Below are 15,652 nucleotides of genomic sequence, written 5' to 3'. Positions count from 1 at the left end.
TATCAAAGAAATGAACAGCAGAAAATTATTATTAGAATCTGCTATCTAATTCCATTCCACCATCTGCTCCCACAATGAGAGTCCAGTTCTTTTTGCATTTTCTTGTTATCTATGCTCAGAATCATCATCAGGAAAAAAACCCTATATGTCTGCTGGCTGCAAAGTAATATCTAGTGAGGGGGAGATAAGATCATAGCAGCTGCGAGATCTCAGAAGAAATACTTTGCAGCTCACGTGATCCTTTTAATACAATGAATGTGAGAGTCACAGGAGATAAGATCTTGCATTCAGGCCTGTCCCGACACACTGATTCTATCAGGATGTGACTGCATAATAGGATATTTTAAGCTTATCTGCTTGCTGATCACAGCTCTGCTTCTTATCCTGCCCAGCATCTGGGTGGGTGCTGGGGCCTCAGATGATGCACAAGTAGCTTCTCACCTTTCACATCAGCCCCACCCCCACCCCCCCATCACAATAATCTGCATAAAAGCAAGCAGAGTAATGAGCTCCTGGAGTCCAGGCAGCCTCCATCAACTCCATGTATCTGGACTGGGGAGATAAGGTTACATGTGACCGTATGTATATGTAATATTGCTGCTGCTTGCTTCATCCTCCTGGATGAAGCTAAATGCCCAAAAAGCTAAATGCAAAATGAGAAAAATAAGGTTCTTGGTCGTTTCCTCTGCAATTTACCTGATAATGTAAATGTTTTATGGCGAGTCCACATGCCTGGCTCAGAGACTTCTCCCAAAAGCAAAATAACGCAATTCACAATTAATGTGAGATCTAAAGCGATGTGTTCTCTGCAGGTATCACCTAGTGATTTTATTTATTTTTTTTTTAACCTGAAAATTGTATTAGTTATACATCTTCTTGTATATAGAGATGCTAATAGGGCACATTTACTAAGGGTCCGCACACCGTGTTTCCCGCCTTTTCTTATTTGTGTCGCATTTAACTGGGGTTTTTGGCGCACCCCGACTTTCATGCAACACAAATCGGGGGCATGGCCGTCGGACAACCTGACTGATTCGGACTAAGGGCCGGAGTTAAAATTCAAAATATGTGGCAAGACGTGATCTTACATACACCGGGAAGAAGGTGAACTCCTCTGGCGGACCTCAGCGGGGAAGCGACAAATGCAGGATATCGGGCGCACGATCTTACAGAATCGCGCCGGACTTCATCCTCGCCGAACAACCTACCTCGGGCATCGTGACAAGACCGGGTGAGTAAATGTGCCCCATTGTGTCTCACGGCACGGAGTCCAAGCCTGGTGGCCACGCCGCACTCACCCTTCCCCTCTCCTACCGGCGCACTGCACACGCACCCTGTCACGGCAGTGTCAATGTAACCTTAAAAGGGTTCTCCAGTCATAGCAAGTTAGGTCTTATCCACAGGTAGGGTTTTAGTGATGGGATCCCCATGGATCACAAGAACGGAGAACTGTTGAACCCCGCATCCATTTTTGTCCGTTTTTCCCAATTATCTAAACAGGTTGTAAGCAGCCAAACGCATGGTAAACGGTCAACTGCATCACCCTTAGAAGCCACAACTGCAATTAAGCGATGATGTGATGACTGCCAATGAGTCTTGTACAACCCTCTGGAGGAACATTATGCAGTTATAAAGTGCACACAGACATATATTCCATAAAAACGTGCAGGTAGTGTAGATTTTACATGTTGTAGGCAACAGAATATTAGACAAGGACACAAAACATACGCTAAGTTTGTGACAGACTTGTACATATGGTGAAAAGACCCTGTCCATAATGGATTACAATGTATAGAGGCAGAAGGAAAATGCAGGTAAGGCTGAAGCTGCTGTGATACCAGTGTAGTAGCAGCAGTATAACTACATGTTGATTTGTGGGGGTGCAGTATGATGTGTGGGGTGGCGGATCACACAATGCATATAGTTGTCTTAGAACAAAACAAAAAAAAAGGGATTAAAAGAGGGAGGAGTCAGAAAAAACAGGGGGGTTGAATTAACCAGATGGTCAAGTTCAAGGTATACTGCCCCAGAGAACTTGGTTGCTGGGAGATGAAGAGGACATATATTTTTTTGTGCCCTCAAAGTTTGGGAAGGAGCTAGATTTTATTTGAAAGGGTTGTCCAGGTGTTTTAATCCTCAGGACAGACCATGACTATACGATTGGTGAAGAGACGCCTCCTGCCCCTCTGCACCTGGCTGCAGGTACTATTTGTGGCTCAACAGACTGACTTTCTCCAATGAGAATTCCTGTAAACGGTATGTAGTTGTAGGAAGTAGGAGAAGAAGGAGAATATTGCTGATTACTCCAGAAAGAGTATCACGATTTCTCAATTATACAACGACTTTATTAATCATACAGAAATTAATTAAAATGAATTCCACAAAAAACGAAACCATGTTTAGTATCTGGTATGGTATATAATACCACATTCACAAATAACAAGCACAAGCTTTTGATCTAATAACTAAACTTTCAATTTCAGTATAAAGACAAGACCACAAACCAAGACTTCGATGACCCCCACTAAGAGTTCTTGAACAGAACTCTGGGGGGTTGCAACAGAGAGGTGGCCAGGGATAAGGTGGAATGTGATAGGTATGATGGCTGCATGTTGAAGGGAAGATGGTGTCACGGTTTACACAGATGCAGGAAACACGGAAGGGAAAACTGTCCCTAACTCTATGACCAAGCTAGTCCCTGCTTGCGGGTGATCTTGCAGGTCAGCTTCCCCGGACCTGACAACTTCTTTCTCTGTGAGCACGGGGACCTAACCAGAAAGTAGGGGAAAAGACTAAAGAATACAAGGGTCTTAGTACTAAATTTGCCCCCCCTCCCCAGCAAGAAGATTGCTGCAAGTAACTTGGAGAACTATCAATCCCAGCATGCCTGCAAACACAAAACCAAGACTGAACACAGGAAGGAGGGCAATAGGGAGGAGAGGAATAAAGGGCAACAACCAGAGCAGGTCCACAAGGCACTTACAATTACATAAACACAAAGGGAAACAGACAGGAAAGTGGTGAGAGCATAAAAGACAGACAAACTAGGAAGTACAGATGTTCCTACAGAGCAGAACCAGGGATAAGCTGCAGATACATCAATACCTAGCAAATACTGAATGACATTAAATGGAGCCCGAATACTCCTGTTAGAACAATAAAAATCAACACAACTGACTAAAAACACCAACAGGCAATCAATAACAAAAAGACAGGTATACATAGGCTACATAGCACCGTGGTAGAGACCTGACCAGGAAGGCCAAAGAACGCTGGTTCAAATCCTGACAGATGGCAAAACCAGAGGAGAATACTTATCTTGGTGAAACTGAAATAATGAGGCAGCTAAAATCCAAAATCTCCATTTGCCAAAACTGAAGTGTAAAGAATAACAGGCGGTCCCCTACTTAAGGACACCCGACTTACAGACGGACCTCTCTGCCCACTGTGACCTCTTTATTGCTAGGCATAAGCTAGAAGGTGTCAGTAATCCTTGTTCGCATGACCGCAAAAATTTTTGTCTGGAGTCACAATTATAAAATATACAGCTCCGACATACAAATTCAACTTAAGAACAAACCTAAAGAACATATCTTGTACGTAACCGGGGACTGCCTGTATAGCGAGTTTAGGATAAGGTTGGAGACTATTACTCTTGTGATGAACAAAACTGTTGAAGTGATTGTCATTTTTGCCCCATGTATTGGATTGTTATCCAGAAAAATCCATAATAAATTATTACAGCAATAACAGTAGGAATATCCTAATAGTGGGAAATATCCCAATATTTTCTGTAGTCTACAGTATTGTGCCCCACTGGAAAATGTTTGTTCTGTCATTTTCATAGATACTTTGGGGAAAAATACAACTTTTTAACCACTCTTTCTTCAAACCTTTTGGGTGAATGGAAAAGCAGCACCAGTAAAAAAATGTTTTAATTCAATTATGGCCATTATGTACAGTACCACTTTATAGTGTGAATTAAGTGCTTCACTATTACACCCCACAGGATATAATAGGGACAGTTTTAGGATGATAATATCAGGTGGGTGAACAGAGCCCAGATGACGGCGCCCATGTGGCAAGTTGTTTAGGTGCTACGGTTGAAACATCTAACAGGTTAACAACAACTCTGGTGCCATCATCAATAGCAGCCATTATAATACAGCAGACACCCACAGTGTATGAAGCACTAGTATAGTGCTTGCTGGTAAAGGATTAATTAGTTATGTGTGGTATATACAATAAATAATAGGAGTCAAGAGAATTGGTATATATTTATTAGATTTACAGCTAAATAATACAGTATTCTCAACCCCTCCATCCAGCCACCCAAGTTGAGTGTCTCTGATCCATTTGTAACTTTCAAAATACAGTAATATCTGAGAATTGTGATGGGTGAACTTCATATACGCAAGAACAGAAAGCATGTCACCGGAGGGAGATTCATGCTGCTGCTAAGCAACTGTCCCAATGTGTTATACAGACAGTCCCCGAGTTACATCCAAGATAGGTTCTGTAGGTTTGTTCTTAAGTTGAATTTGTATGTAAGTCGGAATTGTATATTTTATAATTAACTCCAGACAAAATTTGTTTTGCTCTCAGTGACAATTGGATTTTAAAACTTTTGGGTTGTCATAAGAACCAGGATTGACAATAAATCTTAATTTCTGTAGATACTATTGATAACGGTTAGAGTTGTTTGTCGCTTATGGCTAAAGTACAGTAAATTACCAACATCAAGAGGTCCGTTTCTAACTAGGGGTCGTATGTAAGTCGGGGACCGCCTCTATAGATATAGGAACTTCAATAAAAAGAACAGGGACAGACTAACACACCCTATAATGGAGCATATTGGAACCTTTACCTTGGATAAACGATTTTTTTTAAAGTAAGTTTGAACAGGCCTTTTTTCAGGTCACAAAAGTCACCTGGAGTTAAATACAGCGCCTCCTAAAGTGTCCGTCACTGCCTGAACTATAATACAGGAATAATTACAAAATATTAACATTTGTTTAATACATAAAATATTAGATACTGCCTAATGGAGGAAACTGTAAGTATTAAATGCAACCATAAAGGGAAATGCCTCTACGAAAATAGCAAAGAATTGGCTATCACACCTACTGTAAGCTCCTGTGACCAAGGTCCTCCTGCTTCATTTGGTCATATTATTACTCTGTAATGTCTTATTTTGTTTGTATATGTACCCCATGACCAGTAATAGGCTGGTTGCTGTTACATTATATGTTTTAGGAGAGACTAACAAGTAACAGAATGACTTGCGTACCACAAAGATATGGCATATTGTAGAATAGTTCTCCCCCTATTAATAGAGATAGAATACATCATGTCACCAAGAAACTGAAAGTTGAATGGCTTGTTCTGGCAGAAACATAAAAGTACAGGCATGATGTTGTACGTGAGAACTGTTCCACAAAGTGAATCATTTTACTTTCAACCAGCAGTCACCAAGAATATTCTGAGCAATCATTCCAGTAACATGCCCATAGTAGATAATGCCTAAAAGGGTGAATTTTGGCAAACTATAGATACCTTGGTGTTCATCAAATGGGTTAAACCTATGACCTCAAGCCACCACTTATTCTATGTGGAATAAAGGTGAGGTGGATCCTCAGCTTCCGCGACTGATGTAATGATAATCTGTCCGTAGCACCATGGAATACGTTGGTGCTATAGACATGAAATGGGATACAAATTAATGTTACTTATAATCAATAAGAATATGGATTAAAGTTGGAGAGTAGACACTAATGTCCACTGACATCACCACTATTCCTTTACCGCCAGAATTCCCAGGGTGATGAAATGACATTATTAATGTCCCACATGACGAAGCTCAACACATGACTAGAAGCAGATGATAGTCTGTCTACAAAATCTCACACAGAAGGCTCTGGAGGGTTCACAGACTGCCCTCGGGGCACAGATCTGCTACACACAGCAGCCACCAGTAGTTACCAGAAAACCCACATAAACTTTGTGTCATTGTGTGAAGGCCTCACTGCCAGATTCTCCTAGGTACACAGACTACACAAATAGAAATTACACTCAGTAAACCTCAGCTATGAACACTTCACCTTTTATTGGCACTTCTTGTTGACAAGCGATTATCTGAGTATAAGTACCAACATGCCAAGTAATGTTTACTGGGCCCAAGAGAAAGAAAAACTTCAATAGTCAGAATTTATTACTAAACAGTGCAGGAAGAGGGGCTGGAGGCAGCTCAGTATGTCAGGATTGATGGGATGGCGCAAGCAGGAGACCCTCTGCAGGTCCTCACAGCTGTCAGGGGATTCTGTGGTCTCTAGTAATAGGAGATCACAGGTACCACACAATCTGGACACAGTGTGGATTAGTAAGGGACCACTTCATACGTGATATGGAGGAAAAAAATCATGTGCCAAAAACTAGACACCTCATTATCATCAAATTATAGGACAGAGTCAAAATGAAGAGACAGTGGACAACAATATGACCATTAAAATATCCACATCTTCCTACAAGATAAGATTGACCCATTTTCAATGGTTTATTTGCAAAATAGAAAACTGTAACTAGTGGTGACAATGACACAACTTGGCAATGCTAGAATGAAGGCTTGTAGTGTTATACGTGCCAGGATGGTACTGAGGGCTGGAAGGGCACCTAGAGCTTCTGGTGACACCCGGGACTGTATGTGGGACTACAAGCAGCAGCCTGCCCCCTCTACTATCAGCCCCAGCAGGTGCACTGCAGGTTGTGACCAGCACTATGGAGGGAAAGGGGCACAATACTCACGTTTGATCTGCCTGGGATTACTCTGTTTTCGTCTGGACATCTCTCTGTGATGGGCAAGGAGTGATCAGACTGTCCTCATGCCCACTTCAGCAGCAGCCCCGCCGATCTTCAGGCCAGGCAGGTGATCCTCATGAAGGGCTCTCAGCACGGGGTGGTCAGGGGTGGTGGGCGCTTCTATAGTAACTGCAGTACCATGCGTACACGAGCATCGGCTGTGCCAGCGCTACTAGCAGGGGATCCCATTCACCAGCACCGGGGAGTGTGCGGAGAGCAGGGATGATGGGCTCATGTGTGGGCAGCACGATCCCTCCAGGTGTGTAATCCGAGCCGTACACAGCCGCCACCACTGATGTGCACAAGTCCTGTCCTGAGCTCTGCTGGCGACAGGAGGCGGTAGATGCTATTTCCAAATGGTCGAAAGGACCTCCGATGACGTTATGGCCACGTGACCAGACTTATGTGGGAGGAGCAACGCTAGAATTTACACTGGAAGCATGGAGATCCGTGGGAAGAGGCTGTAGCCATGTGCTGCTGATGGGAGAAGCTAGAGAGGGAAGTAAAGCACAGGCAGCCTGTGTGACACGGAGGGACTACGGGTGCGGGCTGTGTGCGACACGGAGGGGCTGCCCGGTGCGGGCTGTGTGCGACACGGATGGGCTGCCCGGTGCGGGCTGTGTGCGACACGGATGGGCTGCCCGGTGCGGGCTGTGTGCGACACGGATGGGCTGCTCGATGCGGGCTGTGTGCGACACGGAGGGGCCGCCGGGTGCGGGCTGTGTGCGACACGGAGGGGCCGCCGGGTGCGGGCTGTGTGCGACACGGATGGGCTGCTCGATGCGGGCTGTGTGCGACACGGAGGGGCCGCCGGGTGCGGGCTGTGTGCGACACGGAGGGGCTGCGGGCTGTGTGCGACACGGAGGGGCTGCGGGCTGTGTGCGACACGGAGGGGCTGCGGGCTGTGTGCGACACGGAGGGGCTGCGGGCTGTGTGCGACACGGAGGGGCTGCGGGCTGTGTGCGACACGGAGGGGCTGCGGGCTGTGGGCGACACGGAGGGGCCACCGGGTGCGGGCTGTGTGCGACACGAGTATAATTATTTTGTTCATTTTTATTAACCGCCAGGTCTAAAGGGGTTAATGAAACCCAGTCCTGCTCTGATCAACAGCAGTCACAGGTGGTAGTTTCCCCCAGTAACTGGGGCTCTTATAGATGTCTCATTTACAGGGGAAAACTTTTTTTTTTATCTTTTTTTTATTTTTAAAAAGCAGCTTTTGAGGAGAACCAATTTCTCATTCCTTATCTGAGAATTATAGAAGTCAAAACAAGTATATTTTTATAATTGTAGATCCAGACCAAAAAAATGTTTTGCCCCATTGACAATTGGGTTTTCAAAATTTGATGCTGTAATGGGACCAAGGATTTCAATAAAACTTCATTACAGACACCTTACAGCTGATCATTGTAGTCTAGGACTAAGGCATAGCATCCAGAGACCAGCGGTCATAGTGGGTAAAGAGGTCTGTCTGGGGTCAAATGTATGTCCTTAAATCGGGGACCACCTGTATTGAAAATAAAATATTGTTTTAGCATTTATTGCATTCTCTGATTTATATAAATGATTAAAATAAATATTTTTAATTAAAGTGTTTCAGTCTTGATTTTTTTTTAAGTACATGACTTAAGTTTTTCAAATTCTTAAAGTGGCTGCACTGGACGCTGCCATATTTTGGGGCTTCCAGCTCTAATTAGCATATACACAACTGCAGGACATCATAATACCCACTCAGCTGTGACCACCATTTTCCACCATTTTTTTTTGGCTTGCAATTTAAAGTCTGTGGGCAGGAACTTTGCCCAATCACATGTGTTACTTAACCCCTACGGGACTCAGCCTCTTTTGGCCTTAAGGATGCGGCCCCATTCTTCAAATCTGGCCTGTGTCACTATAAGTGGTTGTAGCTTTGGAACGCTATGAGATATCCAGGGGATTTTGAGATTGTTTTCTCGTGACACATTGTACTTCAAATTAGTTTAAAAATTTGGATGAAATCTTTTGCGTTTAGTTATGAAAAAAAACAAAATTTGGCAAAAAATTGGAAAAATTCTTTATTTTCATCATTCTAAATTCTCTACTTTTGATGCAGATAGTCATAGCTCCCAAATAAATTCATAACTTACATTTCCCAAATGTCTGCTTTATGTTGGCATGGTTTTTTAAGATTCCACATATTTTACTAGAATGTTATGAGGCTCAGAATTTGGGTGCCATTTTTCACATTTTTTGTAAAATCACCAAAACCTGTATTTAGATGGACCTGCTCAACTTCTAATTGACACTGATAGGCCTAAATAATAGTGAGACTCGTAAATTACCCCATTGTGGAAACTACACACCTCAACGTATGAAAAACCACTTTTAAGAAGTTTGTTAACGCTTTACGTGTTTTATAGGGGTTAAAACAAAATGGAGGTGGAGTCTGCAAATTGTAATATTTTTTCACAATACACTCATTTTGGGTGGAAAATTAAACTTTTACAATGGATTAAATGAATAAAGGCTCCACAAAGTTTGATACCCAATTCCTCCCGAGTACACCGATAACCTATATGTGGTGGTAACCTGCTGTATGGTCGCACGGCCGGGCATAGGAGGGAAGGAGGCGCCATCCAGATCAGATTTTCTATGTCACATTGTACAGGCTATAATTTTTTTTCTTTTTTTTAATGTGGACTTACAGGGGCTTATTTCTTTTGCCACATGAGGTGCACTTTTCTGGTATGTAATTTGGGGGAATCTATAGGCTAATTGGTGAGATTTTATTAACTCTTTGTTGGTGGAGGAAATGAAAATCATCACTTTTCAGGAAGATTTTTATGGGGTTTTTTTTGGCCGTTTACCATACCATAAAAATAGTATATTATTTTTATTCTATGGGTCGCCACGATTACAAAAAGACCTCATTTATATGGATTTTTTATTGTTTTCCCATTTTTACTGAATAAAAAGTAATTTGGCAAAAATGTTGTTAATTTTAGCATCACTGTCTTTCATATGCATAACTTTTTTATTTTTCGCCTCACAAATCTGTTTAAGGGCTTATTTTTGCGAGAAGGATTGTTCTTTTTAGTGGTCTTATTTTAGAGTGCATAACATTTTTTAAATCCCTTTTTAGAGCATTTTTATAGGGTATTAATTGAAAATGATCTTTTTTCTGGAGCTTTTTTTTGTTTTTTACGGGGTTCACTTTGCGGATCTAATAACGATTCTGTTTTATTATGCAGATTGTTACGGACGCAGGGATACCAAATATGTGGGAGTTTTGTGTATTTTATTCAATTGTACTGAATAAAAACCAATTTGGAGAAAATCTTGTTCATTTTAGCATCACCATCTTTTCATATGCATAACTTTTTTATTTTTAGGCTGACAAATCTGGATAGGGGCTTATTTTTTGCGAAAACAGTTGTTCTTTTTAGTGGGCTTATTTTGGAGTGCATAACATTTTTTAAATTACTTTTTAGAGCTTTTTTTATAGGGTATGAATTAAAAATGATCTTTTTTCGGAACGTTTTTGCGTTTTTTTTCTACGACGTGTACCGTGTGGGTCCAGTAACGATTCTGTTTTATTATACAGATTGTTACGGACGTGGCAATACCAAATATGTGGGGGGGTTTTGTGTTTTTTATACTTTATTAAGTGTTTTTATAGGAAAGTGACATTTTAGGGGCTTATATTTTAATGCATTTATTTTTTATTTATTCTAATGTATTAACTTTAGTTTTTTTAACTTTTTTTGAATTATACATACTTGAATTTGAACCAGTGATGCTCTGAACACTGATTTAAGTTCAATACACTGCTCTACAATACTATTTTATTGTAGAGCAGTGTAAAGCTTGCGCATGCTCAGACAGTTTACAGTCAGACCCGGAAGGGGTCTGACTGCCATGGAGACCGGGCAGCTCCGGGGCACATGCCAGTCCTCGGAGCTGCCCGGAAGAGGATCGGATCCCCCGGTAAGCGGCACGGGGGATCCGATCCACAGCGCAAACACCCTTACACGCCGCGGTCATGTTTGACCGCGGCGTGTAAGGAGTTAACACCCGCGATCAGAGCCGGCTCCGATCGCGGGTGTTAGCGCAGGCTGTCAGCTGTACTAGACAGCTGACAGCCGCTGCTTCTGGTACCAGCTCCGTTCGTGAGCCGGTGCCAGAAGCAGGACGTTATAGAACGTCCCCGTGCGCTAAGCATCTAGCCCCGGGGACGTACTATAACGTCCTGGTGCGCCTAGGGGTTAAACCACATGTTTTTGCATATACCAAACACCTGGTGGTAAATTTATCATGCGCTGCACCAGCGTATGACTGCGGCCATGCCTTAACACTAAGGGCGCTGTCCCACGTTGCGTTCGCAGACGCAGACAAAACCGCGCCCACCGGGGCGGTCCGGTGGGCACGGTTTTGTCTGCGTTTGCGAACGCAACGTGGGACATCGCCCTTAGGCTGCTTGATGTATCCAGCGGGCGGTGTGGCCACTAGGCAAATCGACTCCAGGTCTGACCTGGCATAGCTTTGTGTAAAAAGAATGCAGACAAGGGGTCTTTTGCCATGTGGGACAGGGGAGGGGCAAGGGTTACTATGGGGGGCTCTGCGGCTGCTGCGGAGGGTTCATTTTGGCTCTTTGGGGCACTGTATGGGCTCTGTCCTTGCAGGGGTAGTACTGTGGGGACACTGGCTGCTTGAGTTGGAGACTCTGACTGTAGGTGGGGTCACATACTGGTGTCTCAGGTTATAATTTAACAATATGTTCAGCTATGTGGTTCCTCTCAAAGGGCTTAGGCCCCTTCTACACTGGCGTTTTTCACGCGCGAGTTCTGCGCGTGCATTTGACGCGCAGAACTCGCATTGCACTCTGTCCCATTGTATTCAATGGGTCTTTCTCCATTTGCGTGGTTTTGAACGCGCGTGCTTGCGTTCGTTTGCACGCGCGTCAAAATCGCAGCATGCTCTATTTTTGCGAGTCACGCGCGTTTTTCACGCCCCATTCAAGTCTATGGAGATGCATCAAGAACGCATTGCACTCGCAATCATTGCAAGTGCAATGCGAGTGCAATGCGTTTTAAACGTAAGGGTTGCTAGGTGACCAGAATAACATTATTTCCCCTGCTCGCGAACGATCATTTAATTAATAAAACACAGTGAAGAACAGTGAAGAATAGAATAAAAACAGTGAACACAGTGAACACAGTGACCACAGGATCATTTAAGATAAAAACACAGTGCAGAACACAGTGCAGAATAGATTACAGATGTTCGGCACATCTGCTTACTTGTCGGGAGATACGCGCGGAGCGGTGCGAACAAAATAGCATGTGAAGAACAATATATATGTGTGTAAAGAACACATTGCAGATGTTTCCATACATCTGCAATGTCTTCTGCACACATATATATTGTTCTTCACATGCTATTTTGTTCGCACCGCTCCGCGCGTATCTCCCGACAAGTAAGCAGATGTGCCGAACATCTGTAATCTATTCTGCACTGTGTTCTGCACTGTGTTTTTATCTTAAATGATCCTGTGGTCACTGTGTTCACTGTGTTCACTGTTTTTATTCTATTCTTCACTGTTCTTCACATCTGCTAAATTGTCGGGAGATAATATACGCGCGGAACAGTGAAGAATAGATCGCAGATGTTTGCAAATTATCAGAAGACATTATTTTTCAATTAAATAACACATTTTAATCCCAAATCATGGTCCCTTTGAAAAATGCTCGAGTCTCCCATTGAAACGCGCGTCAAAAATGCGCCGAAAACGCAAAAACAACGCTAACAACACGCGCGTGAAAAACGCAAAAACGCAAATTACTCCAAGGAAAAATGGAACAAAAACGCAGCCAAAACGTCAGTTTTTCACGCATTGCACCCGCACGTGAAACGCAACGCTAGTGTGCAAGAGGCCTTATTGTAATGATTTGCTTTATACAGTTAACTAATAAATACCTGGAGTAGATACGAAAATAAAAACCCCTTTAACGCATCAACAAGGCTGATGTGGCTCCCAGTGAAAATGAGTTTGCCACCCTTGATCTGGTTGTACTTTGCTTCTCCTATTAATTGCCTTATTTTACACCAGAAAATCGGAATTCTTTAAGGTTAGCAGTATTTTAGGCATGGCGCAAAACCACACCATTTTGTTATGTTAGTCACAGAAGTGCATGAAAATGTCTAAAACCCTTTATAAATATGGCACAGGCAGTTCTTTTTGCAACAGAATTGAGATTAATAAATCTCTTGCGGGCTGAGCTCTCTCTAGACACAGTGGGTGTAGTCTGTATAACACAGCTCATGCTGTGCTTGCACCTATCATGGCAGTTAACCAGTTAAGTACCACGGTCAAACCAAACCACGGTGGGCACCCCCATAATTTTGTGACCTTTCTGTCCCCATACACAGAACTGCCTCAGACACTGTGACAATAAACATATGCAAAAATCAATAAATACATATATTACAAAAAAGTTCATTTATAATGATAGGCAATTCATCATACCTTTTGATATACAGTACATATTCTATAGGAACAAATCTCATAATGCTTTCAAGAGTAATAAATTATTCCCCATGAAGTATATATATATATATATATATATATATACATATATATATGTATATGGGTAGCCGGTTGTAATTTCCCATGTGTAGGGCTAAGGCTGGTGCCACACGTAGCTCTTTGTCTGAGCTTGCAAACGCAGACAAAGTCGCGCCCACCGAAAAACACCGGCGTCTCGTTCCCGATCGCAGGCGTTTCCATAGAAACGCCGATGCGATCGGGCCGAGGCCCGCCCCGGTGGGCGCGACTTTGTTTGCGTTTGCAAGCGCAGACAAAGCGATACGTGTGGCACAAGCCTAAGATGGTGGGAACTCAAGTAGCTGTATTCTGAAAAAAACTATAAAGAATGTAGTTTACAGGACACATAGACATAAATCGTTGCATATAGCGGCATGCAGGCATCGTGTAGTAGTATCGTGGCAGTAGCCGCTAAGGGAGATGCGCTGTCCACATTTTGTACGCCTTCCGGTTATGAAGCTGGGAACCCTTGAGTGGCGCCCTTGAGTTTGCGTTCCAGAATGGCATGCATGAAGCGCATGAAAACACACAGGGGAGGCGGTTATGGGATCAATTGGTTCTAGAAAGATAATGGTACACGATCATTATCCAAAAAAAACTTAATGTATTATATTCATGATTCATGCCATATGGGTATAGAGTCTGCAGGGTATGTATCTAGTATGATTCACATAGTTTTTTTTTTATTTTTTTGAAACAACATTTTATTTTCAAAACAAAATCCAAAATACATAACAATAAAGTGATATGCATAGTTTACGGGTATAGTCAGCGTTTTGATATGACTCATAACAAACATTTCTACAATTGTGCAAGTACATCTTGAGTTCAAACTAACTCTTGCTACGTGGTTGCATCCGTTATCGTTTCCATTATGTCTACCGTGTCATGTATGGGGTGGGGTAGGATCGTGGCATTAAGTGGAGCTCTATCCCAGTATTAGGGTGAAGACACACATGGCGTTTTTGGGCCGTTTTTACTAAGTGCGTTTTCAGATCGTTAAAAACGCATGCGTTAAAAAAAGCATCCGTTTTTTAAAAACGCATGCGTTTTTGTCCGTTTTCCCGAAATTGCGTTTTTAACGATCTGAAAACGCACTTAGTAAAAACGGCCCAAAAACGCCATGTGTGTCTTCACCCTTAAGGAGGGTTTCTGGTGTGCATCCTCACGTTCTCTAAGTCCCTCCAGGTGATACCATTGTGTAAGGCGAAATGGGGTGATTAGTTCCACAATTTTTGCCCTAGAAATACGCGTCGTAATTAGAGATGAGCGAGCACTAAAATGCTCGGGCGCTCGTTATTCGAGACAAACTTTTCCCGATGCTCGAGTGCTCGTCTCGAATAACGAACCCCATTGAAGTCAATGGGAGACTCGAGCATTTTTCAAGGGGACCAAGGGTCTGCACTGGGAAGCTTGGCCAAACACCTGGGAACCTCAGAAAAGGATGGAAACACTACAGAAATGGACAGGAAACAGCAGGGGCAGCATGCATGGATGCCTATGAGGTTGCTTAATCGCACCATTATGCCAAAATTATGGGCAACAGGATGGCGATGACAGAGTGACCGAATGAGGCTAGATAGCATCTAAAACATCCAATAATTGACCCTGACACTATAGAAGACGGCATGCAGAGGCAGCGGCAGGCTAGAGAGTGGCATGGCGACATACCCCAAATGGACTCAGGCTTCAAACCAATTTTTAAAATTCCTTTTGGCGAGGATAACGTGTATGTATCTGGTGAAGCACCTGAAAATTCTGCCTGACACCGCTCGTTTGATGAGGGGATGATGTGCTGTATATCCTTTTGCGCTCCAGCATCTGGGGTATAGAGAGTTGAAAGTTGCGCATGGAGACATTGGTGGACGCTGTGGAGGATCGTGGAGGCGAAATGGACAGGAAACAGCAGGGGCAGCATGCATGGATGCCTCTGAGGCTGCCTAATCTTGGGAGGGAGCTGGCAGTCCGCCAGCGCGTCGCCAGCGCATCTCACCCGTCCCGGCTCCTGACTAGCTCCCCTCCGCTGTGCGCGCGCGTCCCCGACTGCTGGGGCGCGGCACCTTCTCCAAATTTAAAGGGCCAGCGCGCCATTAATTGGCGCTGGCCATATTGCCCAATTCTTCATAAGCCTGCCTCTTCCTGTAACCCTTGCCGGATCTTTGTGCCTCATAGCCTTAGAGAAAGCTTCCAAGCGATTATTCCTGCGTTCCTGTGTAT

The 15,652-nt window shown here is 43.4% G+C and overlaps 1 protein-coding gene across 1 annotated transcript in view; it reads right to left on the bottom strand.

Annotated features, from left to right (window-relative positions):
- The window catches only part of ZFPM1 (zinc finger protein, FOG family member 1), a 74,939-nt gene extending 67,504 nt beyond the window's left edge, over positions 1-7,435 (bottom strand). The window contains exon 1 of the mRNA XM_072117103.1: positions 6,802-7,435. Coding sequence (XP_071973204.1) covers positions 6,802-6,841 — 40 coding nt within the window. The 5' untranslated portion in view covers positions 6,842-7,435. The remainder of the gene's footprint in view (positions 1-6,801) is intronic.
- Positions 7,436-15,652: the final 8,217 nt, after the last annotated feature.

The sequence above is a fragment of the Engystomops pustulosus genome, chromosome 7 (assembly GCF_040894005.1).
Source record: "Engystomops pustulosus chromosome 7, aEngPut4.maternal, whole genome shotgun sequence".
In the NCBI taxonomy this organism is placed as follows: Eukaryota; Metazoa; Chordata; class Amphibia; order Anura; family Leptodactylidae; genus Engystomops; species Engystomops pustulosus.
The sequence above is the reverse complement of the archived record's forward strand: the minus strand, read 5'-3'. Positions and strand labels throughout refer to the sequence as shown.